Source organism: Cephus cinctus, unplaced genomic scaffold, assembly GCF_000341935.2.
Source record: "Cephus cinctus unplaced genomic scaffold, Ccin1 Ccin1_scaffold0129, whole genome shotgun sequence".
Taxonomy (NCBI): Eukaryota; Metazoa; Arthropoda; class Insecta; order Hymenoptera; family Cephidae; genus Cephus; species Cephus cinctus.
The window spans coordinates 1,350,391-1,370,978 of NW_014332862.1; the positions used below are offsets into that span (position 1 = coordinate 1,350,391).

At 39.4% G+C, this 20,588-nt stretch overlaps 2 protein-coding genes across 5 annotated transcripts; both read left to right on the forward strand.

Moving 5' to 3' along the window:
* The first annotated feature begins 4,982 nt into the window (after positions 1-4,982).
* Positions 4,983-6,968, forward strand: LOC107262991 (CCA tRNA nucleotidyltransferase 1, mitochondrial). Of its 3 annotated transcripts, none has more exons than XM_015729767.2 (3): positions 4,983-5,145; positions 5,466-6,073; positions 6,133-6,968. In XM_015729767.2, the coding sequence occupies exons 1-3, from the start codon at positions 5,083-5,085 to the stop codon at positions 6,869-6,871; spliced, it is 1,410 nt and encodes a 469-aa protein (XP_015585253.1). In that variant the 5' UTR covers positions 4,983-5,082; the 3' UTR covers positions 6,872-6,968. The 3 variants fall into 3 exon arrangements, with proteins under 3 accessions (XP_015585253.1, XP_015585254.1, XP_015585255.1); XM_015729768.2 differs by having other exon boundaries at positions 4,991-5,149; XM_015729769.2 differs by lacking the exon at positions 4,983-5,145 and adding an exon at positions 5,256-5,392.
* Positions 6,969-6,993: 25 nt separating this feature from the next.
* On the forward strand, positions 6,994-14,115 carry LOC107262993 (elongation of very long chain fatty acids protein 1). 2 transcript variants are annotated; one of them, XM_015729772.2, is made up of 7 exons: positions 6,994-7,338; positions 10,736-10,784; positions 10,927-11,117; positions 11,208-11,288; positions 11,867-12,029; positions 12,109-12,248; positions 12,862-13,026. In XM_015729772.2, exons 2-7 carry the CDS (start codon positions 10,739-10,741, stop codon positions 13,024-13,026), a joined length of 786 nt encoding a protein of 261 aa, XP_015585258.1. In that variant the 5' UTR covers positions 6,994-7,338; positions 10,736-10,738. The 2 variants fall into 2 exon arrangements, with proteins under 2 accessions (XP_015585258.1, XP_015585257.1); XM_015729771.2 differs by having other exon boundaries at positions 7,109-9,848; positions 12,862-14,115.
* The last annotated feature ends 6,473 nt before the right edge of the window (positions 14,116-20,588 follow it).

The following is a 20,588-nucleotide window of genomic DNA, read 5'->3' on the forward strand; positions in this document are numbered from 1 at the left end:
TTCCATAAGGGTTGCGGAATTTCGAAATGATAATTATAATTAATTTAATTAATCAAGACCTCCCACGTTATTCATAGGAACGTAGCTTCCCGTAATATAGCTTCCTGGAACACTGTTCATCCTTGACGCATCAGGTTCCTCATCTGCATGAGGTCAGTTCTTGAACCCGCCACTTGAAGGTTCATGCAGACTGCGTATACGATGCACGATCCTTTTATACGTATATTTTATATGCCAATCCATTCACGATTTAAATGCTGAACTTTTTTGAAATTTCTTCTGGAATGTATCGGGTTTCTCGTGATTAGCCCCTGCAAGCGATACAGAAAGGATTAGTTGACCTATCCCTAGCAGAAAAAGAGTGTGTGGAGTCACGGTGGAATGCCGTGCGAAGTCTTTGTTGCGCTTTTGACCCCGAACCGACTGGGCAGACTAGGCCGACTAGTGTTTGCCCGTGTTTGTCCCGTGCAAACTTTGTTTTTGCAAATAGAACCACGTGTTCTCCGGTACGTTCACTCATTCACCTACTCAGTCGCTCACTCACTCTTTTGCTTCCCATCCTCCCTTATTCACTTGTACCCTCTACTCGTTTCTCTCCTTCTCAGTTCCGCTGCTCGGCTCTTGTGTCTTTCTCCAAATTCATCCCCTTGCGCATACACGCGACAGGTGCTTCGGCGGAAAACTGGTCCAGAAAAAAACCGCTTATCGAAATAATTTGAATCTTGATTTTCAACGGTGTTACGTGCTTCGAAAAATCGTTGACGAATCATAGGAAACTGAAAGAAAGTAAATTCTCATTTTTATTCAATTTCGAGAAATATTTTAAAAATCGTTTGATATAATAAATTTGAAGAAAAGTTTCTGTACGAAATTCGACGAAAATCTAACTGTTGCACATATGCAATACCTTGAATAATATATTACATATATATACCTAGGTATAATACTGTGGATTGTAAAAGATACCGTGATGATGCGATGTCGAATGGTAGGATGTATAGTACAGTGTATACTAATTGAAGGTCCGGTTGTCGGACCCTGCTGCTATATGGCTGGGCCCAGCGCACAGTAGCAGGCCCCGTGATTAACACCTCGCCGGGACCACACACGGTGTCTTCCTCGTTCCACGTAGCCAACAGTTTCAGGTCTTTGATATTTATTTTGGAAAATTGTGTTTAGTAGTGTAGAAGGAAGCAGGGTAGTTTTGAAGATGAGTTAATGGGGCCTCACCGTAGCATCCAAAAGTCGAGATCATTCAGAAACCAAGCTGTCCATTAGCATTTATGTTAATGTGGAAAAGTAGCTAACTTCGCCATTCTTTTATTTCCCATTTGATTTTATCGTTCATTCGGATCCTTGTACGTGATGCAGGTACTTAATTGTCGAATCTGAAAATTAAATATCCCTCCCACGCAATTAAACTCGCTGAGACTTAAACAGGACTTGGTCTGGAGGATCTTGATAGTATCCAAAGGAGTATCTCATCCTTAAACGAAAGTCATGCCCTTCCATTTCATTGTCTTCTCAATGAAATCCTTCATACGGCTCAACCTTACCTTCTTTTTCTAGTACCTTTCACTATCCCAAGAGTACTTCTTTCAGTTGGTATGCCATGATCTTCCCTAAGAATTCCCTAGGAAGAATTAATCATTCTTTTCGACCACCGTCATTCCCACGTATCTCAGAGTCTGTGAGAAAAAGATAATCTGATTAAGAAATGTATCCTCATTGACAATACCAGATCAGTGTGCGAACAATGTCTGAATGAACTTTGACTTTAGGTAGTAAGTAACGCATTATAGTTTTCTAAGTTCATGGAAACCTGCTTACATCGCTCTTTGGGATGCTGCGATGCATTATGCACTCGAGACTGCCTGGCTTGAAATCTTTGGCCTTTAAACTTCAGCTCAGTAAAATACTATGACTCTCCTACCAGATATAGTCTTGCGTGTCAAGATTTATCCATAGGGTGCTTTCAATGTACTTTTCCACAATTTATATGACTCTCACGTTTCTCAGCAGTTTATTCTTCTCAATATATACCAATGTCTCGTTCCCTCTCTTCTTCCTGAAAATTAAAAAGAAATTATCAACAGTTGTATTCTATTAAAGTATTCCTATCTCTTAACTAGGAACATGTGCTGCTCTGTTTATTTCAAGACATGCATATTCTATACCTTATACCTGGTGTCATTTTCTACCCGGTATGTTGTCCATCCGACTCGTTCTTCTGATGGAGTGGTTGGTTCGCGCACGCGCGCTAACCCTCAAGGGCTCTTCACTCCAAGTCGAGAGGTAGCCCTTCTACATGGGTGGTCCATTCTTCTTACGCATGCATTATATAAGTTTAGTAAAGTTCAGCTCCGAGGACAGCACAGCTACGGAAGACACCTTCGTGCCATAAGATGTTTCCCATCATCCATCCCAGCCATGGGGTCCTTTCTAAATTGTATTAAATCTCTTTGAATTTTTCCAAGGGATGAGATACAGTAGAGAAGAATACCGATATAATATGGACCATGCACCACATGAAACTAAAAATAATATCTTATTAGGCCTAAGGATTTTTGGTAGGGACTATATCAAGTGGGTATTATCAGAATACGTGGAACGCGTGAAATAGGTCAAAGGGATCGAATAGGTATAAGAGAATATGTGAAATATAAAGTGTACGGGAGAAGAAGAACCTGTATAACGTATAGGAGAGAATCTCAAGCTAAGGTATATCGTCACGTACATATAGCGGCTGATAACAGGGGCTCCCAGTCCAAGATTGCGACGATGGTCTACATTTGCACTACAGCTAATCCAAACAAGTGATAGATTTCAGATTGAAACTTAATCATGATTATTATGAAAAATAAAAAATCGATCTCGTATCAGTCTAATCTTTGCTCCATTGACCTTGACATTCTTATTTCATTTAAAAATAAGAATTCTACCACGTTCCCATCGCTCCATTTTTTTCAAACGGCACAATTTTTTTTTTGACAAAGAAGTGAAAGATTTTACAAGATTCTCAGGATAAAATTCTCAACCCCCGAATTGAGAAGCTGGATGATAGAGCCCATAGAGCTAAGGGAGGCTGGACTCCCAACCCCTCTTTTCGTTGGAGGGCAGTAAGGCAATATGGCCGATTCATCATGGCGCGTCCTATTCGCCAGCTAGCTCGTGGACGCAGGACGCAGGAGAACGGCGGTGGCGCAGGGTGGATCAGGGTGGCACAGGGGTGTCACATGGATGGCATAGAGGTTGGTACGGGGGTGTCACTTGGGTTGCCTGTTGGCCGCAGATAAGGTCGGACCCTACATCCTCTTTCTGGGTCTCTCATGCTTCTACGTTTCACTACGACCAAGTCCTATCTAGCATTGCTCGCCTTTATCCTCCTCTTTACACTTAAATAGTAAAGGCTGTGAATACCTCTCTGTACAAGTTAGAAACGACCTCTAGACTAGTTTAACAAAATTTTAAGCACATTCTATGCAAGTGAATTGTCTTGTGAATATTTCATGTAAATTTTACTTGCAGTTAAAAGACTCGCAACTTTTATGAAGTTCTTGGGTAAAATTTAGGTTAAATTTCCTTTTTTCAACGTTGCTGATTTATACCCATTGCTATTCTGTCTTTTACCGGTACTGGTCTAACGAAACACTGATGAATAATACAGATACCTATCAGCGAGAGCCATCCTCATTCCGAACGCAAGGAATATCACCTATTTAATTATTGTCTATTCCTTGGGCGATACAGCATGAATTTTTAATTGTTTAGTGTCTCTAATGATTTATTTTCGAATATTGATATCTTTGAAATATTTCATGGATCCGAATATCAATCTTGTTCTGTTAGAATAGTTTTTTTGCTGCTTAAAAATCTAAAGTTGCATGTAACAAAATTTGTAAGATAAATAATTGTGATTAATGATAAGTAACGTAGAGTTTCTTACCACTTTTAAAATTTAGAATAAGAATTTCAACAATTTGGAATAACTAAGATCAAACGTCTTTATATTTAAATGAAACGGCGATGTTCCTTGTACGTTTATGAAACGTCTTATTGCTTGATGTATGTTCGTGCATAGATTTCATTCGACTGAAAAACAAGAGAAGAATTTAACGATGCGGTACGGACACTGCCCAGAAATATATAGTGATAGAGCAGTTGAGAGAATGAAAATATTTACACGCGGCGATCAGTTTAAAAGATTCCTGGCACGTTATTCTCGCAGTAATGGACACGAGGAGGTTATGAATCCTTTCCCCGATGAAGATCCTCAACGACAAATCGACAAATACTCGAGGGTGCGCTATATTTAAACGACATTTCGCACATTATTACTGCACATACCGATTTGCATATTCACGTACGCTAGATAAAAATATGCCACTCCACGAGATAAATACATCATGGCGGCATTACAAATGATGTTTGCACTTGCTCTTAGTTTCCTTCTAATAACGCATAAACACTGCGTCTACGAGGAACGAGTAATGTCGCACTCTTTAGGATTCCAAGAAAATAAAAGTCTATTCAGTTGTATTTTTATTTTTTCAACTTTTCACACATAATCACTCTATATGTTTCATACTCCTGTATATATTTTAATTATTTCGACTTAGAGCTTTAATTACTTTTACTTTCATTTCTACGGATATTTCTTTACGCTCAGATGAGACGTATTTTTTTCAATGGAAAGTTTTGTACTTACATTAATGGCTTTTGTCATGCTGCAGGTATATGCAAATTTAATTTAATATAGAAACAAGGATATCCAGTTGAGCTGGAACCTACACGTGGGAATTGTGGATATTGGATTTTATCCATCCAGGCTATCAATTTATTCTCTATGTGAAAGTCAACGGAATTTATCTTTTTTTAAACTCACAATTACTTATCGGCATTTGCAACGAGCTGTAACATCTTCTTCCCGTGAAATATGTACAGCATCGCCATCTAGGGGGCATTTTACGGAACTTGTTGAATCCTGGTTCTCAATGTATGACAGAACACAGAACACTCCGAGAGTAACAGAATTTGTCGTTGTGTGAAATTTTGATATAACTAGTTGACATTACGAGAACTATGTTAACAATTCGTTTATTTAAAGAACAATTGAAATCTCTCTTTTATTACGTATCGGTCAGAGTAGGTAAACTATGTTTATCAAATAAATGTTATGTATGAAAAAGTGACTGGTTATGTTTTGATAAGGTTATATTATGTTGCACGTGTATTCATCTGTCGGTTAGATAGTCACAGGATGAAAGTGTCAGGATATGTTTTTGTAGATTTTTCAAAATTATAAACATCGGTGTATTTAAATTCTGGAGGACTGCTTTTTTTAAAAATAATTATTAAGTTATTAAAAGAGAATTATTGTGAAAAGTTTAATGTATTTACATTAATATGCTAATGTTATAATGCCTGTGAGAATATTTTATAAATTAAATTTGTATTTGTTTCAGCATTTAGAACAAGATAAGTCTGCCCTTAACAAGTGGATTAAGGTTAGGATGTCTGATGAACCAGTACCTCGTTGCAGGAGCGATCCCCTTATTATGAAGTTGGATACTCCAGAATTTCACTCAATTTTTACACCAGAGCTTAATACTCTGTCAGATATATTTAAAAAATATAATTATGAGATAAGAGTAGCTGGTGGTGCTGTGAGAGATATCCTCATGGGGATGACACCAAAAGATTTAGATTTCGCAACTACTGCTACCCCAGATCAAATGACAGAGATGTTTTCAAAGGAAGAAGTAAGAATGATTAATGCAAATGGGGCAAAGCATGGCACAATAACACCGAGGATAAACAACACAGTAAATTTTGAAGTAACTACTCTAAGAATCGATGTTGTCACCGATGGAAGACATGCCGAAGTAAAATTTACTACAGACTGGTTGCGCGACGCTAATAGACGAGATTTGACCATCAATTCAATGTTCCTTGATTTGGAAGGCAATGTTTATGATTACTTTTATGGCTACGATGATCTCCTCAAACGAAAAGTTGTTTTCGTAGGACATGCATCCACAAGAATACAAGAAGATTATTTGAGAATTCTAAGGTAAGAAATTATAAAATATTTTCTTGTAACCATACCTAAACGATGTCTAACATTTTCAGATACTTCCGGTTTTATGGTAGAATTGCCAACGATCCGGATAATCACGATGAGGAGACAATAACAGCAATAAAAAATAATGTTTCCGGTCTTGAACGTATTTCCGGCGAGAGGATCTGGAGTGAGTGGCAAAAAATCTTAGATGGGAAATACAACGCAGAACTGATGTGTAATATGATCGAATGCGGCATGGCAGAATATATTGGACTACCGAAAAATCCTGATGTGGAGACGTTTAAGACGGTTTGTCATCGAGCACGTGCTAATACATTGCAAGTTCGTCCAATCACGTTAATCTGTGCCATGTTGAGGGATCAAGAAGAAGTGATGGCTCTACATTCAAGATTGAAGCTCGCAGCGTACGACCGAGATCTGGGACTTTTCATTGTACAACATAGAGAGGACAAACCTTGTGAAAAACCTCTCAAGCCATATCAGTATTTGATACTCAATCCAAAAGGAAAGATTCCGGATTCTAGGGGTTTTGTTACAGAACTATTGAAATACAAAGGAGCCATAGATCTTCTGAAAGAGTTGGGAAAATGGCAGGTTCCACGATTTCCATTAAACGGTAACATGCTAAAGCCTCATATTTCCCAAGGAAAATTGATAGGACCAGTAATGGGTGCTCTTAAAAAGATCTGGTTAGACGATGACTTCAAAACGTCTCCTGAAAATCTTATAAAGCATATACCAGAGATTCTTGATGACATCAAAGAAAAAGGAAAGCAAGTTCATTGAAATTTATATTATAATGTTCCCTTGATTACAAAACTTTTGGTAAAGGCCCATAACCTTGCCTCAAAATAAAAATCGTATTGATTTATCTAATTTTAAATATCTTTTGAAAAAATTTTCAAATTATCTGTATGTATTATATGGACTTGGCATCAGGTCCATAATACCTACTAGGGAGAGAGTCAGATAATAATAACACAGGGCGCATGCGCAAACTCAGTGTATTTCTGTGCTACCACTACAGAAGGGCGAATCCGCGATTGAGTCACACGCGTGCCGTCCTGTCTGGTAAGCCTGTAAATTTCCTTTAATTTAAATCAAACGATATTATCCTTCTACGTTATTTTCGCACGTTGGGATTCGTATGCTGACGGTCAGGCTGAACGTATCGTGTCGCAGAAATAGTATCGGGCGCATAGCAGAGGGCGCCTTTTTTTCCTTCAAGGATTCTACGCAAGGAATATAATGCGGTAAACTGTAGCGTGCTTCCCGGCAACATAATTTGCTTTCCCGCATTGCGGTAGTGCCACTCGATTAATCCTAGCTTATCCTTATCGCGCCTTTCAAAAAAATTTGTGAATCTGTTACATTTTCAGCAGCTTCGCAGCATGAACGTTTTAAAGGAATCACGAGAATCTATGCACTGTTGTACCGCTGCACCGTTACACTGCTACCCTTGTGCATGGGAAAGTGCATAAGCGCTCTACTGGCACGCATCACGTATCGTATTGCGAAGTGGTTGATTAGGACTGATAGGGGTTGTTTGGGAGTACACTGTACATACATAAAAGTATTGATAATGAGGGGAAAAAAATGAGATAATACTTTCTGTTCTACTTGCTATATATTATAATTAGGCAACGTCATCCTAATTTAACAAATATTTCATAGTATCATTGTGGATCGAACTGAGAATCATTCTATAGAAAAAGCATGATAACGGAAGATCCTTTTTTGACTGATAATCGGTTTACAGTACTCTCCGTAAGATGGCAGAAGAGCGCATTTCTAGTTTCTATTACCCATGGATGATAATAATACGACAACGTTACAATATTCTGCTAACAGATGGCACCGTTATGCATGTACCATAGCATTTTCAAAAGCAGGTTTCGAGTATTAATTTTCCCCAAGTACATGTATAAAGCAATTGGAGAAAAATACGGAATATCAATATTTTACAAAAAAAAGGTATGTTGTGACAGGTTTATATATAATTGTTAGAAAATTTATTTTTCACGTTATATGTGGGCGACGCAATATTCTTTACTTTTATAATGCTTATCTCTGAGCAACGTAATTTTCATAAAGTGTTAAACAGTTTACCAAATTTATACGTCATTTTTTAATTCATAACAACACTAGAGATTTAGGGGAATTCCAGTTTCAGCTAAATCCGCCGTCCATAAGGTGAATTTCGAAAATTTAAAGTGTAGTCTTTACATATACACGATAAGCCAGTCACGCGTTCACGATTCCGAAATGTATACAATCAGAGATTAAGTAGTAGTATAATATAGATGCGAATGGGCCAGACTAGGGCAGACGGTTGAGACCAGCCGAGACGCATAGACGCATATATGATACGTTCGTGGCTATAATCCTCATTCAAATGACAGCACACGGGGAAGCCATATATTCATCCCACCCTGCTGGCGCTCCTGTACTAGTTGGAAGTTACGTTTCTCATCCAGCCCTCTCTAACAGGGCTGAAACAACGTTCTAATAAAAAGGTGCCATGATAAAGCTAGTACAATTCGTTTTTTACTTTCGCGGGCCTTGTAACGAGAAGGCTTCGGGCAGAGATTGGCGATCGTCATAACGCCTTAAGATTAAACTGCCTTTTTTTCAAATAAAGAGGAACTGTCGTAACTGTTGCGAAACTAAAAAGAGTAATTACCTCCTTCTCAGTCGATTGATGAATAAGAGTATTACAACTTCTTTTTTAATCTTCGAAGATGTACCAACGTTCTGAAACTTTTATTGAGCACGGTTTGATCTTTTTTGAATTTTGTTACGATACATTTTTCAGAGAAGGCAAAAGCTTAATTGTACGTTTTAATTTTTAATTACAATTTTGGCTTTTAGAGAATTATAAGAAAAATGAAATGAAAAAATTACAAAAAACTCTTTATTGAATATCATAGCGTATACTTGATATAATGAAATAATTAATGAAATTACATTGGCCGGCTTTTGAAATTGTGATACTAGTCGAACTACATTGATTATAATATCTGTATTAGCTAAGTTAGGAATTAACTGTCGGGGCATTGGAATGTTATAAAAATTACATCGTCAATTATGAAAATCACAGTTTATAATATATATTTTAATATCTACTTTTTTTTATCTAGTTCTTAAACATTATCCACATTATTTGAATAAATATAATTTTTCTCTTAGCATTAAATATTAACAATTGGTATGAATTAAGGAGACTAATAAGGGATTATTTCTTAGTCAAGAAATTGATCATACGGGTACCAGGTACGTCAACTACGTCCCTGACTATAAGCCTCTAACCGGGGGTGCTTGCCCTGCAGATGAGCGTAACGTCTACGGTAGCCTAGCGATTTAAAAGACAGTCGTTAGTGAACAGTGGCAGTCAGTCAAGATATAGTCTCCGAGACAATCTTTGTGTCTCATAGAAACAACCACAAGATAAAAAGTGAAATAGTCAGCAAAAGAAACACGTTCCAGTTTGTTGGTTAAAGATGAAAAGATTCTACGACATCTGTGGTCGATACGTTTTAACAGCTGATTATTAACATAGTGAGCGTTAAAGAGAAACTCGGCAAGATCTGTAAGATAATTATTAATCTAATTAACAAGTTTATACCTGAAGACATTCACAGAATTCAAATTGATATACAACGGTTAATCTGCGCTACGGTGTAATAAACAGGAACTAACAGTGGCATCCACAGTGCAGCAGACCCTGGCGCTGCTCAAGGAATTTAAATGTTCATCACGAGAGGTGAGCAGTGCTCTTATCACATGTACCATTCAATTGTCAGAATTGGAGATTCAATCGTAAGGTCAAGAGTCCTCGAGGACTCGTATTATGATTGTCAGGGAACGATGAGACACATAAAATTTGCTGGAGTTGGTATCTCGCGAGTGTGGAGATTTGTTTGATTAAAAATAAACAACAGAATTACAAGGACAGGAGACTGATGTAGAGAATAATTTTTTATAAGAGTTTTTCCAAGAACGTTTTACTTCGAGTCACCCTATATAAGAAGCCTTTACGTAATATGGCGGCTCATGGTGCGTTACTTTATCCTTGTATTGTCCCTTACTTAATATTCATGGTCATTTTTGTTCGTAGATTTTCTAACAGTATCGATACGTCGAACTCTAATGATCGGCGGATCGCCGATCCCCTTTGTAAAAAAATTGTTTTTTAAATACAATATTCCAGTTTTTATTTCTAAAGATCAAAGGTATATGAGTTTTTTTAACATTTTTTAAAAACATTTTTTACCCGTTGAAAAATCCGTCGGACATAATTGATTCATCTGTACGGTTGAGGGATGCCAACAATAACAGCATGAAGTAAAAGTTATTTATATTAATTTGATTTCTTTTTATCTTGACAATTTATGCTTTTATTGTCTCTTTTATATTTCTCTACCTGCGTGCTTGTATCCTTTTTACTCATTGTTCCTTCGTATCCCGTGTGCCAACTGACGCATGAGTTTGCAATATTTATTCTATTGGATTAGCAAGATTTTCTTCTTTCTCTTCTGTGCTTTGTTCGCCATCAGATAGACGCCAGTATCACTTGGAGGTCTCTCGTGTTGGCACGTTTGACTGGGGGCTTTCTGTAGATGACTAATTTCATTTTTTTTTCTTGAGCAGGACATGGGGCCCTTAGAGGCGTATCGTTATCTTATAGAGGAGATATCAGGTGAGCTTATTTATTATATTAGATTATGAAAGATTAAATTTAATAAGGAGTAATTGAAGAAGGCGCATGGAAATGTGGAAGTTTAATTGAAGAGGGTGATTTATTTTATAGTTATGTTTTTTTTTTATTAATACTCGAACAGATCCAAGGGTGGCTGATTGGCCATTGATGGCTAGTCCATTTCCGGTGATTCTTGTGCTGCTTCTATATTTAATATTCGTTCTTCACGTGGGTCCGAATTTCATGAAGAATCGTGAACCCTATTCCCTACACGGTCTTATGATCGGATACAATGTCTTCGTTGCGGCAGCTAGTGGAACTGTGTTCTACGGAGTAAGTTTTTTTTTAGATAACAATGTTTATTCACGTTTAACATTTTCTCGTTTATTGTACATTGTGGCTGACGTAGTTTTTCTTTTCTAGTTACTCACTTCCGGATTTACTACGAATCTCTCTTGGGGATGCGAGCCTGTCGATTTTTCATATAATCCAGAACCACTTAGTGTGAGCTATATTGATATTATAATATTTTTTTCGTTTTGTACTCTGTTTTATCGTAGTTAACAAGAAGTTGATAAATATCTTATTCATGTTTGAAATTTTTCGAAGAAAGAATTATTATTGATTATCTAGTCAGATTATTTATAGTAGCATTAAAGAGTTCCAAATGAATAATCAGGGTAGAAGAATCGCTGATAATCGATCAGTGGCTTTTGACTGTTACTGTAATGGTACCTTGGGGAAGTATATTGGCCGGAATCATTTGAAATAATTGGTAACGATGTAATAAATGGCTGTAATTGTAATTAGACTCTGGGAGTTTAACACAGAATTGTTCAATCAACACTGTGCAGGTACTTTATTCTGAAATTCGACGTAAAATATAGAAGTTATTTTCTGGCTATTTAAAAATGCTTTTATTTGACAATACAAATTTGCATGTATCATAAACCATTTTTTTTTACTAATTGACCACATTGATTTGTGCTAAAAACAATGGATTAATTTTTACGTTAATTCTTATTTTCAATACTTTTCATTATTCCTACAAAATTATTTATTGTTTTATTTTATTCTAACAGATGGCCCGGTGGGTGTGGTGGATATTGCTCCTGAAGATGCTTGAACTTGGAGACACGATTATCTTTGTCCTAAGGAAGAAATACAATCAAACATCTTTTCTCCATATTTACCATCACGCCACAACCGTTAGTCTTTCTTGGATTGCTTGTAAATATGCTCCAGGTATATATCATTCTAAATCGAAAAATTTATCAAATCCAGTCTGATAAAAGATTTTACATAGAAATCTTGATTCTTTCAGGTGGCATGTGGACCTTCATAATGATGCCCAATTGTATGGTGCATGTTATCATGTATACCTATTATCTACTGGCGTGTCTTGGTCCAGAAATGCAGAAAAGAATCAGCCCTTGGAAGCCATACTTGACGATGCTCCAGTTGGTATGAAAAATTGACATAATCCATCCATAAAACCAAATTTTCTTATTTTTTTTTTTATTTTCCGTTTCTAATGTCCCCTGAGTGAATGTCACGAACGTCACTACTTACGCCATTCTATACATTAAAGGTCTGAGAATACATTGTTCTCGACACTTAACTAAACTTCAATCGATTTATAATCGGACTTCGAATTCAATGAGATCTTTGACAGTTCGCAAACGATGCAATCCTTAGCAAATTATACGTGATAAGTGGTTGATCCCTAGTACATTAATTTGAGCCGTCAGGGAAACATAATTTCTAGGTACTGGATAAAATGCTTCATATATCGTTTTTTTCGGTCCTCCTTCATTCGTTTCCCCATTATCCTTTTTTTCTTCACTGTTACTTAACGCAAAGAAAACCTAGAGCTCCTTTACGTCGTTCTTCTTCCGTTATTAGCTAACAGCGACGTTGGTGGATTTTTAACGAAATATTCTCTTAACATTGATCATATCATCCTCGTGCTGTTTGTTCCTTTTGGAATTTCCATTCTTTAGGGATATCAATATTTATTGTAATCTTTTGTAAAAGTTTTTTTTTAACGGATTCTTTTTCTCTTCCTTTCCTTCAGATCCAGTTTGTCGTGATGGTGATACACACGTCGCAGGCACTTATGCCCTCTTGTGAACCAACCCGGAAGCCCCTGGCCTATATATACATGTTTCACGTGATTGTGATTTTCTACATGTTCTGGGACTTCTACAAAAAAGCATATTTGAGTAAGAAGAGTGAGTAAGCATTAGAAGCGATGGGTGAGTTCTTGAAATGGATTATTAAGAAAAGAAAAAAGAAAAAAGGAGAGTCAACAACGAATGACTAGAGAAAAGAAAAGTTTCTTCGAACATTTTAAATTGTCGTAGGGACATTGACGATCTTTATCGATAGCATAATCGACAGCACTAACTCGAGATGATTCTCGGCCGGCAAGTCACGTGGGCTTGTAATTTTGTACTTTCTTAACAGTAAAATTCGTCTCCAACCGATTCGGACGTGTCTCTCTTTTACCACAATATCGTCATACTGGGCAAACTACAACGGAACCATACCATTACAAATGGTGGCAGAGTCGGTCAATTTGAATATTACATACTCGAATGAATAAGAAAGCTGAGAAATGAGAACTGGAAACGTATTTCACGTTGAAATACGTTGGAATACATTGGAATACGTTAACCAGGATATCCGGAATTCAAATGATTTTCGGACAAATCTCAATGAGAGAAATGATGGATCGTGGAGAGGGGCCGGAAGGAGTACTTGTGTGTGTAAGAGGGGAAGCGAAAGCTCTGGCTCTAAAGCTTACATATGAATACATATCATATAGTGGGCTTTTACGTTGGTACCAGTCTAGTAACAACTCCAGCTATATTCCACCTACAGATACGTTGTTACCGTATAGTATAGTTGCGAAGGAAGTACCGTGTAGCCGGTATAGTAGCTATATTATATATATAGTGGTATCACTGGATGGGAATGTTTCTCTCAGGGAAATTAGCATAGGGGATTAGTGTGTCCGTGGTTTTAAGTCGACACGCATGGCCGAGCACCGATAAGACTTTATTAAAGCCGGGCTCGTATGTATCCAGATCCCGTTTCCAAGGGAGTCCTTATATAACCTCCTGTGGAAGCTCACACGTCGAGGGATATAGTACAGTTTTAATAAATATGGAGTAGCCTTACTGTGATCCTTCCTAGCCGATTCCTCGTAACATTATTCTGTATCATCTAAAAGATATTTAACCTGATGACTCGTTTATATATAAGAACGGATAAGCAATAGCAATGTTATACAAGGGTAATTTCGCTAATAAAATTATAAAGAACAGGGAACGCTATACTGCGCCTCTCGTTCTCAACTGCTAGAAGATAAGTTATAGCATTCGCTAAATTAAGGAACGTCTTCGTAGATTCTTTACTAAGTTACATTTTTAATGGAGACACGGGATACTGTCTGGAGACCAGTTTGGCCAGTTATCCAGTTGGGAGTTTCTGTTAGAAAATAGGACATGGTAGTGTGGACCTTTGTGTGTGCGTGAGAGAGATGTAATATAGAACTAGAATAAAGATAGAAAATGGGAAAAACCGAGTGGTAACTAGTAACGTCGTTTCCGCCAGGCTGCTGCTGCTGCTGCTACTGGCTGCCGCTCGTTTTTTTCTCCGAAAATTTTAATCTCCCATTAAAGCGGCGCACGGGCTGGCGACTTGGCTCGGCCAATTGTGTGGAGAATTTATAATCCTGTACCATGAACGGGGATTGGTATCCTCCCAACCTGCCTGCCCCATTACGATCCCGTTACGATTCTCGCGATACGAGATAATTACTTGCTTAAATATTGCCGTCTATTACAGGAGAAGATACTGCCGTTACTTTCCAACTAAATTTACCCGTACACTCTGTATATATATATATATGTTCCATTAGCTCCATTAGCCTTTTTACCTGGGAGGCATATCCAAGTCATTTTACAAGGGAATTAACTAACTTGATATATTGGCAGAAAAACAATGATATCAACTACCAGACCGGTAATTTAATCACCGATGGAGTTTTATAGAATTAAGGATGAAAAATTTGTCAAAATTAATAAGCTGGCTCGTTGAAATTGTCGTTTCAGCAGATCGATACGATTTGCTTAATTTCGAAATACAAGTTATCTTTAGTCGGGGACGGTCGGGTCTTGTCGGCTTTACTCGTGCTGGGAAAAGCTCATCCAGCGGGCTCACTCGCTACAGAGAAGGGGGCCGGAGATAGAGTACTGGAGAAAGGATGAAAAGGGTACGTGGCACGTAAAAGGGTTGGCATAGGGTTGATAGTTGAAAGTCGTAGGGCAACCAAGGTGGTGGTCCTTGCCGGCGTCGCCGGCGTAGTCGACGGAACGTGATAATGGAGTCTCGGCTGAGTTTATCGTTCTTGTAAATAGTAGCCAGACATGCTGGCCAAGAAGAGGAACGGTCTTGCCGTAAGCGGCAGCGTGGAATTTAATAATTTCTAAGAGGAACTTGAGGCTCCTAGAATGTAATACTAATTTAAAAGAGATTAGGTTTGTATCCGCTACTAGGCAAGGATCACCAGCCCTCTGGCCCTGGGGATGCGTTTCATCCTGGTAAGCAGCCAGCCAACCGGAGTTCCCGCGAGGGAAAGGACCTTAATTAATTGAACTTAATTTAAATTTCATTTAATTTCGCATCCCACTTATTTCCCTTCCGTTTTTACCCTACCACCCCTCCACCCCTCCACCCTCGACCGTGCCCCCCCCCATCGTCCTGTTAACATCCTACTTGTTCCTGTCACCTACCCTTGAACCCGATTCACTAATCGCTACTGCTGCACCCTGAACAACATACTCGTTACTGTAAATTTACAGATTCAATTTATATTATTTAGCTTATCTTTTTTTAATCTCATCTCCGGAGTACTTAGGCGATGCAGTGATTTTTTTTATTTTTTTTTTTTATCTTAATATACTACACTTTCCCGTGGGATCGACCGTGTTCCGAAAGTTTTTCGTATTTTGACTGCACAACTTATGGAAGCGCTTGTGTTGGTAACCCTGGGCGTATTTTGCAAATGAGTAACGTCGAAAACTTTCTAATGACGGAGTATGTAAAAATTCGTCTTGCGAAGTCGTTACCAGGATGAAGTAAAAAAGACGAGCTTCTTCCTATATGTATATATGTATATATATGTATATATATATATAATATATATGCATATAGGTATATAAGCGCTGAGTTTCGAGTGGCGCGGGAAACGTTGGATAAGGGTTTTGGTACTCGAACCATCGAGAAAAATACGTGGGCCGGAAAACTTTGAATATTTACAGGTTCCTGGAAGCTCGCGGGACTTTACTAAGACCGCAAGCCGACTGGGTCGTTTCTCTCGCGTATTTTAAAATTTATTAGCGAATATCGATGAAATTTCGCGGAATTTACAAGAACGTTGCTGCCTCTGTTCCTGATGATGATGACGATGCCAGCTACCTCATCGAAATAGCAGTAATAAGTTTTGGGCAATCTGGACCCAGTGACTTTTACGTGAAACGTCAAGAGAACGACAGGCAGAGAATATTTATTGTAAAAATGAATGTCCAACTCGTCGAGCAGTCTTTAAAGTTTTTTTTTCCTCGGCATCTTTAAGGTCGGCATGGCTCTCGGAGAAGTTTCTCGATAAGAGGAATGGAAAGTGGAAAGAGAGCAGACAGGTACGGGAAATAGGTATAGGTAGAAGTTTACTCGCAATGCTATAATTGCATCTACATCTGTAATGCAGACAGCTTCTATTCCAACGAAGGGCATCTGGCATCGGGAATTCGGCATCCCGTATTTGGCATCCTTTCCTTTGCTCGGCCCTCATTGTTATGCAGATACCTGTGTGCAGATACCTTTGCCTGTGTCTCCGTCTCTTTCTCTCCCACTTGCACTACTCGTATCTGCCTTTCTGTCTCTCTCTCTCTCTTTCACTTTGTCCGTACCACATATCTGATATCTGAATATATATACATAGTATTGTACAGCATATACGTATATAGGATAGTTATAGAAAAATTGAAAAAGAATAAGTATAGAGATACGAGAGTGAGTATAAAAAATGTGAATATTCACAACAATTTGTGTATACAATTAACATGTTTGTCAGTTTCTTTTTGTTAATTATGGTACCATTTGCATGTAAATTATGATTGGTCCGCGCTGAGGGAAGGGTGTAAATTAATGTCACTGGGCACTTACAAAGACGACGGCCTCTACTGTAACGCCGGTGAGCTATAGGATAATAATGCTAAGAGGAGCAGAAGCGGACGTGCCGGACGGCCGTTTGAAGCTCTGCAGGCTTAAAAGCCTGGCTAGATTCGAGTTCGTCCTGGAAGCTACGATAACTGGATTACAACATTAATGCAGCCCTATTGTCAGGGGGGGGGGGGGGGGTGGTCCAGAGCCGGAGATCATGTCCATTCGTGGTATGGGTTAAAATGCCGTCCTCCTCGGTGATAGAAAATGGGACACCCTCCTGGGGTATATCTAAAGCTACCCAGCTCGATGCTAATCCGATTATAGGTAGCCGTTAATGTATATTGAATTAAAATTCACATCGCGTTGGTTCTTTGGGGTGATATTAAAAAAATAATTTTTCCCTTCCTCGTCCTCTTGCCTTCTGCGAAATACCACCTTTTAAGATCGAACTTAAGAGAGCGCGTCACGGCAAGATGGGCGGTTAACTGTCATTGACGAGGCGACTGATCAGAGGGGTTGGACATGATATGATTATAATAAGTAGCAGGGACGGCCAGGGGGTGGTTTTATGGTGTAAATCGTCCGCGGTCTAAGGACTTTAAATGTCGTTACAGACGTTAAAGGAGTCCGGGTGGAAGGGAGATAACGTTTTATTACTGGCATCCCCATCCATACCCGTTCGCAACCCTTCAGTCTGCAGTTCGCCATTTCTCTTTGGAAATCAGACCGGCCTTCCTTCGACTCGTAAAGCTGATCGACCGCCTTTTGTCGTTGTAGATTTATAGAGCCGCCCGTGCCTGGTGCCAAATTCAATCGAGTTTCCTGATGTATTTTATTTAAATATTTCTCGGGCTATTTGACATCCACTCGACGTACCCTTTAAGCTAGGGAATTTTTTCTTCCGCGGTTTACGTATCCCGCTTCCAAAGAGAGACTTGGCCATGGATCATAGGGTATTAAAAAATATTTTTTATTATTACGTCACGGAGTAGTTAATACAATTTGTTAATTACTAATCTCATTTAATCAGAGGGATCCTGTCAAATTGTACGAACGTTGGGGATTAATTAAAAGATGTACGTATATGTCTCATCGACACGTGACCGAGTGACGGGAGGAGCCAGTAAAGTTGAAAATGACGGTAAAGCAGTGAACTAAAGTTTCGTAGACTTCCAGAGTATTTTCGAGAAGCGGGACGCGATGTGTTTAACCCGGAGCCATAAAGGAATGCACCAGGGAAATTGACTCCGGACTATTTCCCGCTGAATAGCAGACGGAATGCAAGCCGCAGATACATACAATACGTAAAACGTCACTTCCACCAACCCTTTACAGCATCCCAGCCTGCGCTTCGCGAAAAGCAACCCGTCGCCATCCTGCATGCCAGGGAGTCATGGGAACCGCGTCCGGGGTATCCGTGAGCTTTTCGAGAAAGCCAACGTAAGCATTTTCGAGCCTTTAAACTTTTTCAGTTTCCATTTTCTATCTTTCTCTCTTTTACTCACCTTTCATTGCCCGCTGTCCTCCTACGCCCCTCTTATATCTCTCGGCGAGTAGTCGTTCATGCGGATGCGGTTGGGAATCCGAAGAAAAGCCCGCGACACGCCTGCGCAGACGAAGGACTAATAAGTCAAGGCTGCAAACCCAAAGAGGCAAACTATGGGAAGTATGCCGAGGGCGTCTTCGTTCTCTCGAGACTCGAGACAGCCGAGCCGACGGGAGTCTGTGTGGATTTTGGATCTTGGATCCAGGCATCCAGGTGTACCATGTGTAAGTAACGTAATGGAAAGCGGAAGGAAGGATAATAAGGTGAAGCTACGAAGCGGGTCGGGGGTTCGCGGGAGGGGGTTGAAACATCCAAAACCTCGGAAGCCCGAGCCTTCGCGATGCCGCGCGTCGCGGCGCTACGAGACAGCCGCAGAAACTTGAGAATTTATGCTTCTGCGGCTAACGGATTTCACATCGCGAACACTGGATGCGCCACTTCTCCAGGAAGCTCTGATGCTTACGTTAATAGATAAACTCCGAGAAAAGCCAATTAATGTGCATACAGGGATAGACGTTCTCTTGTCTACCGAACAAACGTTTAACTTACAGATTTTTGCTTAAAAAAACATTCTACACATTGAACAGTCCTTTACATTTTTCATCTTGTCGACAAAATATTTTCACCCTTTTCACGAACCGTGCGCTTACCTCGTATTAGAATGGAACCAGAAAGAGGACAAAGGGGTAATACGGATGTCGCTCAACCATAAGAGGATAAAAGACACAGAGCGTGGACGGGAATGCCTGTGGGCGAAAGAGTTCACGTATGGGTTCAGGGAGACAGAAGGAAAGAGAAAGAAAAATAAAAGGGCGGCGGGGGGGGGGGCATGCGTACGGTCGACGTATTTTAGAGTCAGACGGATGGTACAGGGATGGTGATGCATAGTAGAGGGAGGGGCGGGGGGGGGTTTAGTTATAAAGCTCCGCGAAAGTGGGAACAAAAATTCCCTCGTCGGAAATAAAAGTAAATTAAAGCGGAGCCGGTTGTTTAAAACGTAACAGCCAATTACTGACCTCCACTTCGCTAGCCCGGAGAGCTCGCCAATCACGAGTACAATCAAACCAAGTTTCTGCCACTTTTTTTCGCCATTTCCTTCGGGCTTTTCCTTGCTCAAGAGTTACTGTTTTACACAACTCCCCCATTGTCCGTTCTTTCTCTTTCCTTACCCTTCGTTCGCGCAGCTCACACCGTCACTCGGTTTGCTTTTTCTTTTTTTTTTTTTTTCATCCCTCACGCTCCAGCCTTTCTCCCCTTCACTTGTCTCGCTCATTTAATTCCTCTTTCTGACAATTTCCCGGCATTCTTCTCTCTTGTCCAAACAGTATATCAAGCAGTCAGCCAGTCTACCCATTCAGTCAGCCAACCATCGAGCCACCGCAGTCGCCATTTGACGTTGCCTAAGGTATCTTGTCACTTTCCAAGACAATGGGATAGAACGAGACAGAGTGGAACTATCCACTCTGGGATTGCTGTTTCCTGATGACGATTGTTACTAGGACTGTACATTATACCACGTGGTATATGTTTGTGTGTATAAATATATATATATGTATATTGCCTGACGCATTGCCACAAGTCTGACGTGTAAGATGACGTAAATTGTTTTACTTCCGAGAAGTTATTACGGTTTAGTCTGTCTGAAATAGTTCGGAAAATGATGTCGCGTAACTGCAGGGAAATTCAAATGAAGTCGTCGGTACCGATGGTGCGTACGAGATAGAGACTGGAAAAAAAAAGAGAATTATATAACTGAGACCGATGAGAGAAAAGGCATGGACGCTGTACGAGAGGAGGGAGTGGATAGACGCTGAAAAAATGGTGAAATTCATCGTCCCGATTGAAAAGGATCCATTGTGCAGCCAGCAGATGGGACAGAAGCAGAAAGTCCATGGCACGTGAATTTCGTCGTTTGAATCCGCCTGGAAATACTGCCGGGTATTTTGTTCTAGAGAAATTTTCTGGAGGGGGATGAAATATTATCCGCTATCAATATCACGTATATGCATACGTATCTGCGTATG

What these genes read in the sequence shown, in the direction of transcription:
- LOC107262991 (XM_015729767.2), top strand. Translation starts at nt 5,083, where the DNA reads ATGTTAACAATTCGTTTATTTAAAGAACAATTGAAATCTCTCTTTTAT. An exon ending in TTTATTACGTATCGGTCAGA is followed by an intron (nt 5,146 to 5,465) that starts GTAGGTAAACTA and finishes TATTTGTTTCAG; the next exon opens with CATTTAGAACAAGATAAGTC. An exon ending in GATTATTTGAGAATTCTAAG is followed by an intron (nt 6,074 to 6,132) that starts GTAAGAAATTAT and finishes TAACATTTTCAG; the next exon opens with ATACTTCCGGTTTTATGGTA.
- LOC107262993 (XM_015729772.2), top strand. Translation starts at nt 10,739, where the DNA reads ATGGGGCCCTTAGAGGCGTATCGTTATCTTATAGAGGAGATATCAG. An exon ending in ATAATCCAGAACCACTTAGT is followed by an intron (nt 11,289 to 11,866) that starts GTGAGCTATATT and finishes TTATTCTAACAG; the next exon opens with ATGGCCCGGTGGGTGTGGTG. An exon ending in ACTTGACGATGCTCCAGTTG is followed by an intron (nt 12,249 to 12,861) that starts GTATGAAAAATT and finishes CCTTTCCTTCAG; the next exon opens with ATCCAGTTTGTCGTGATGGT.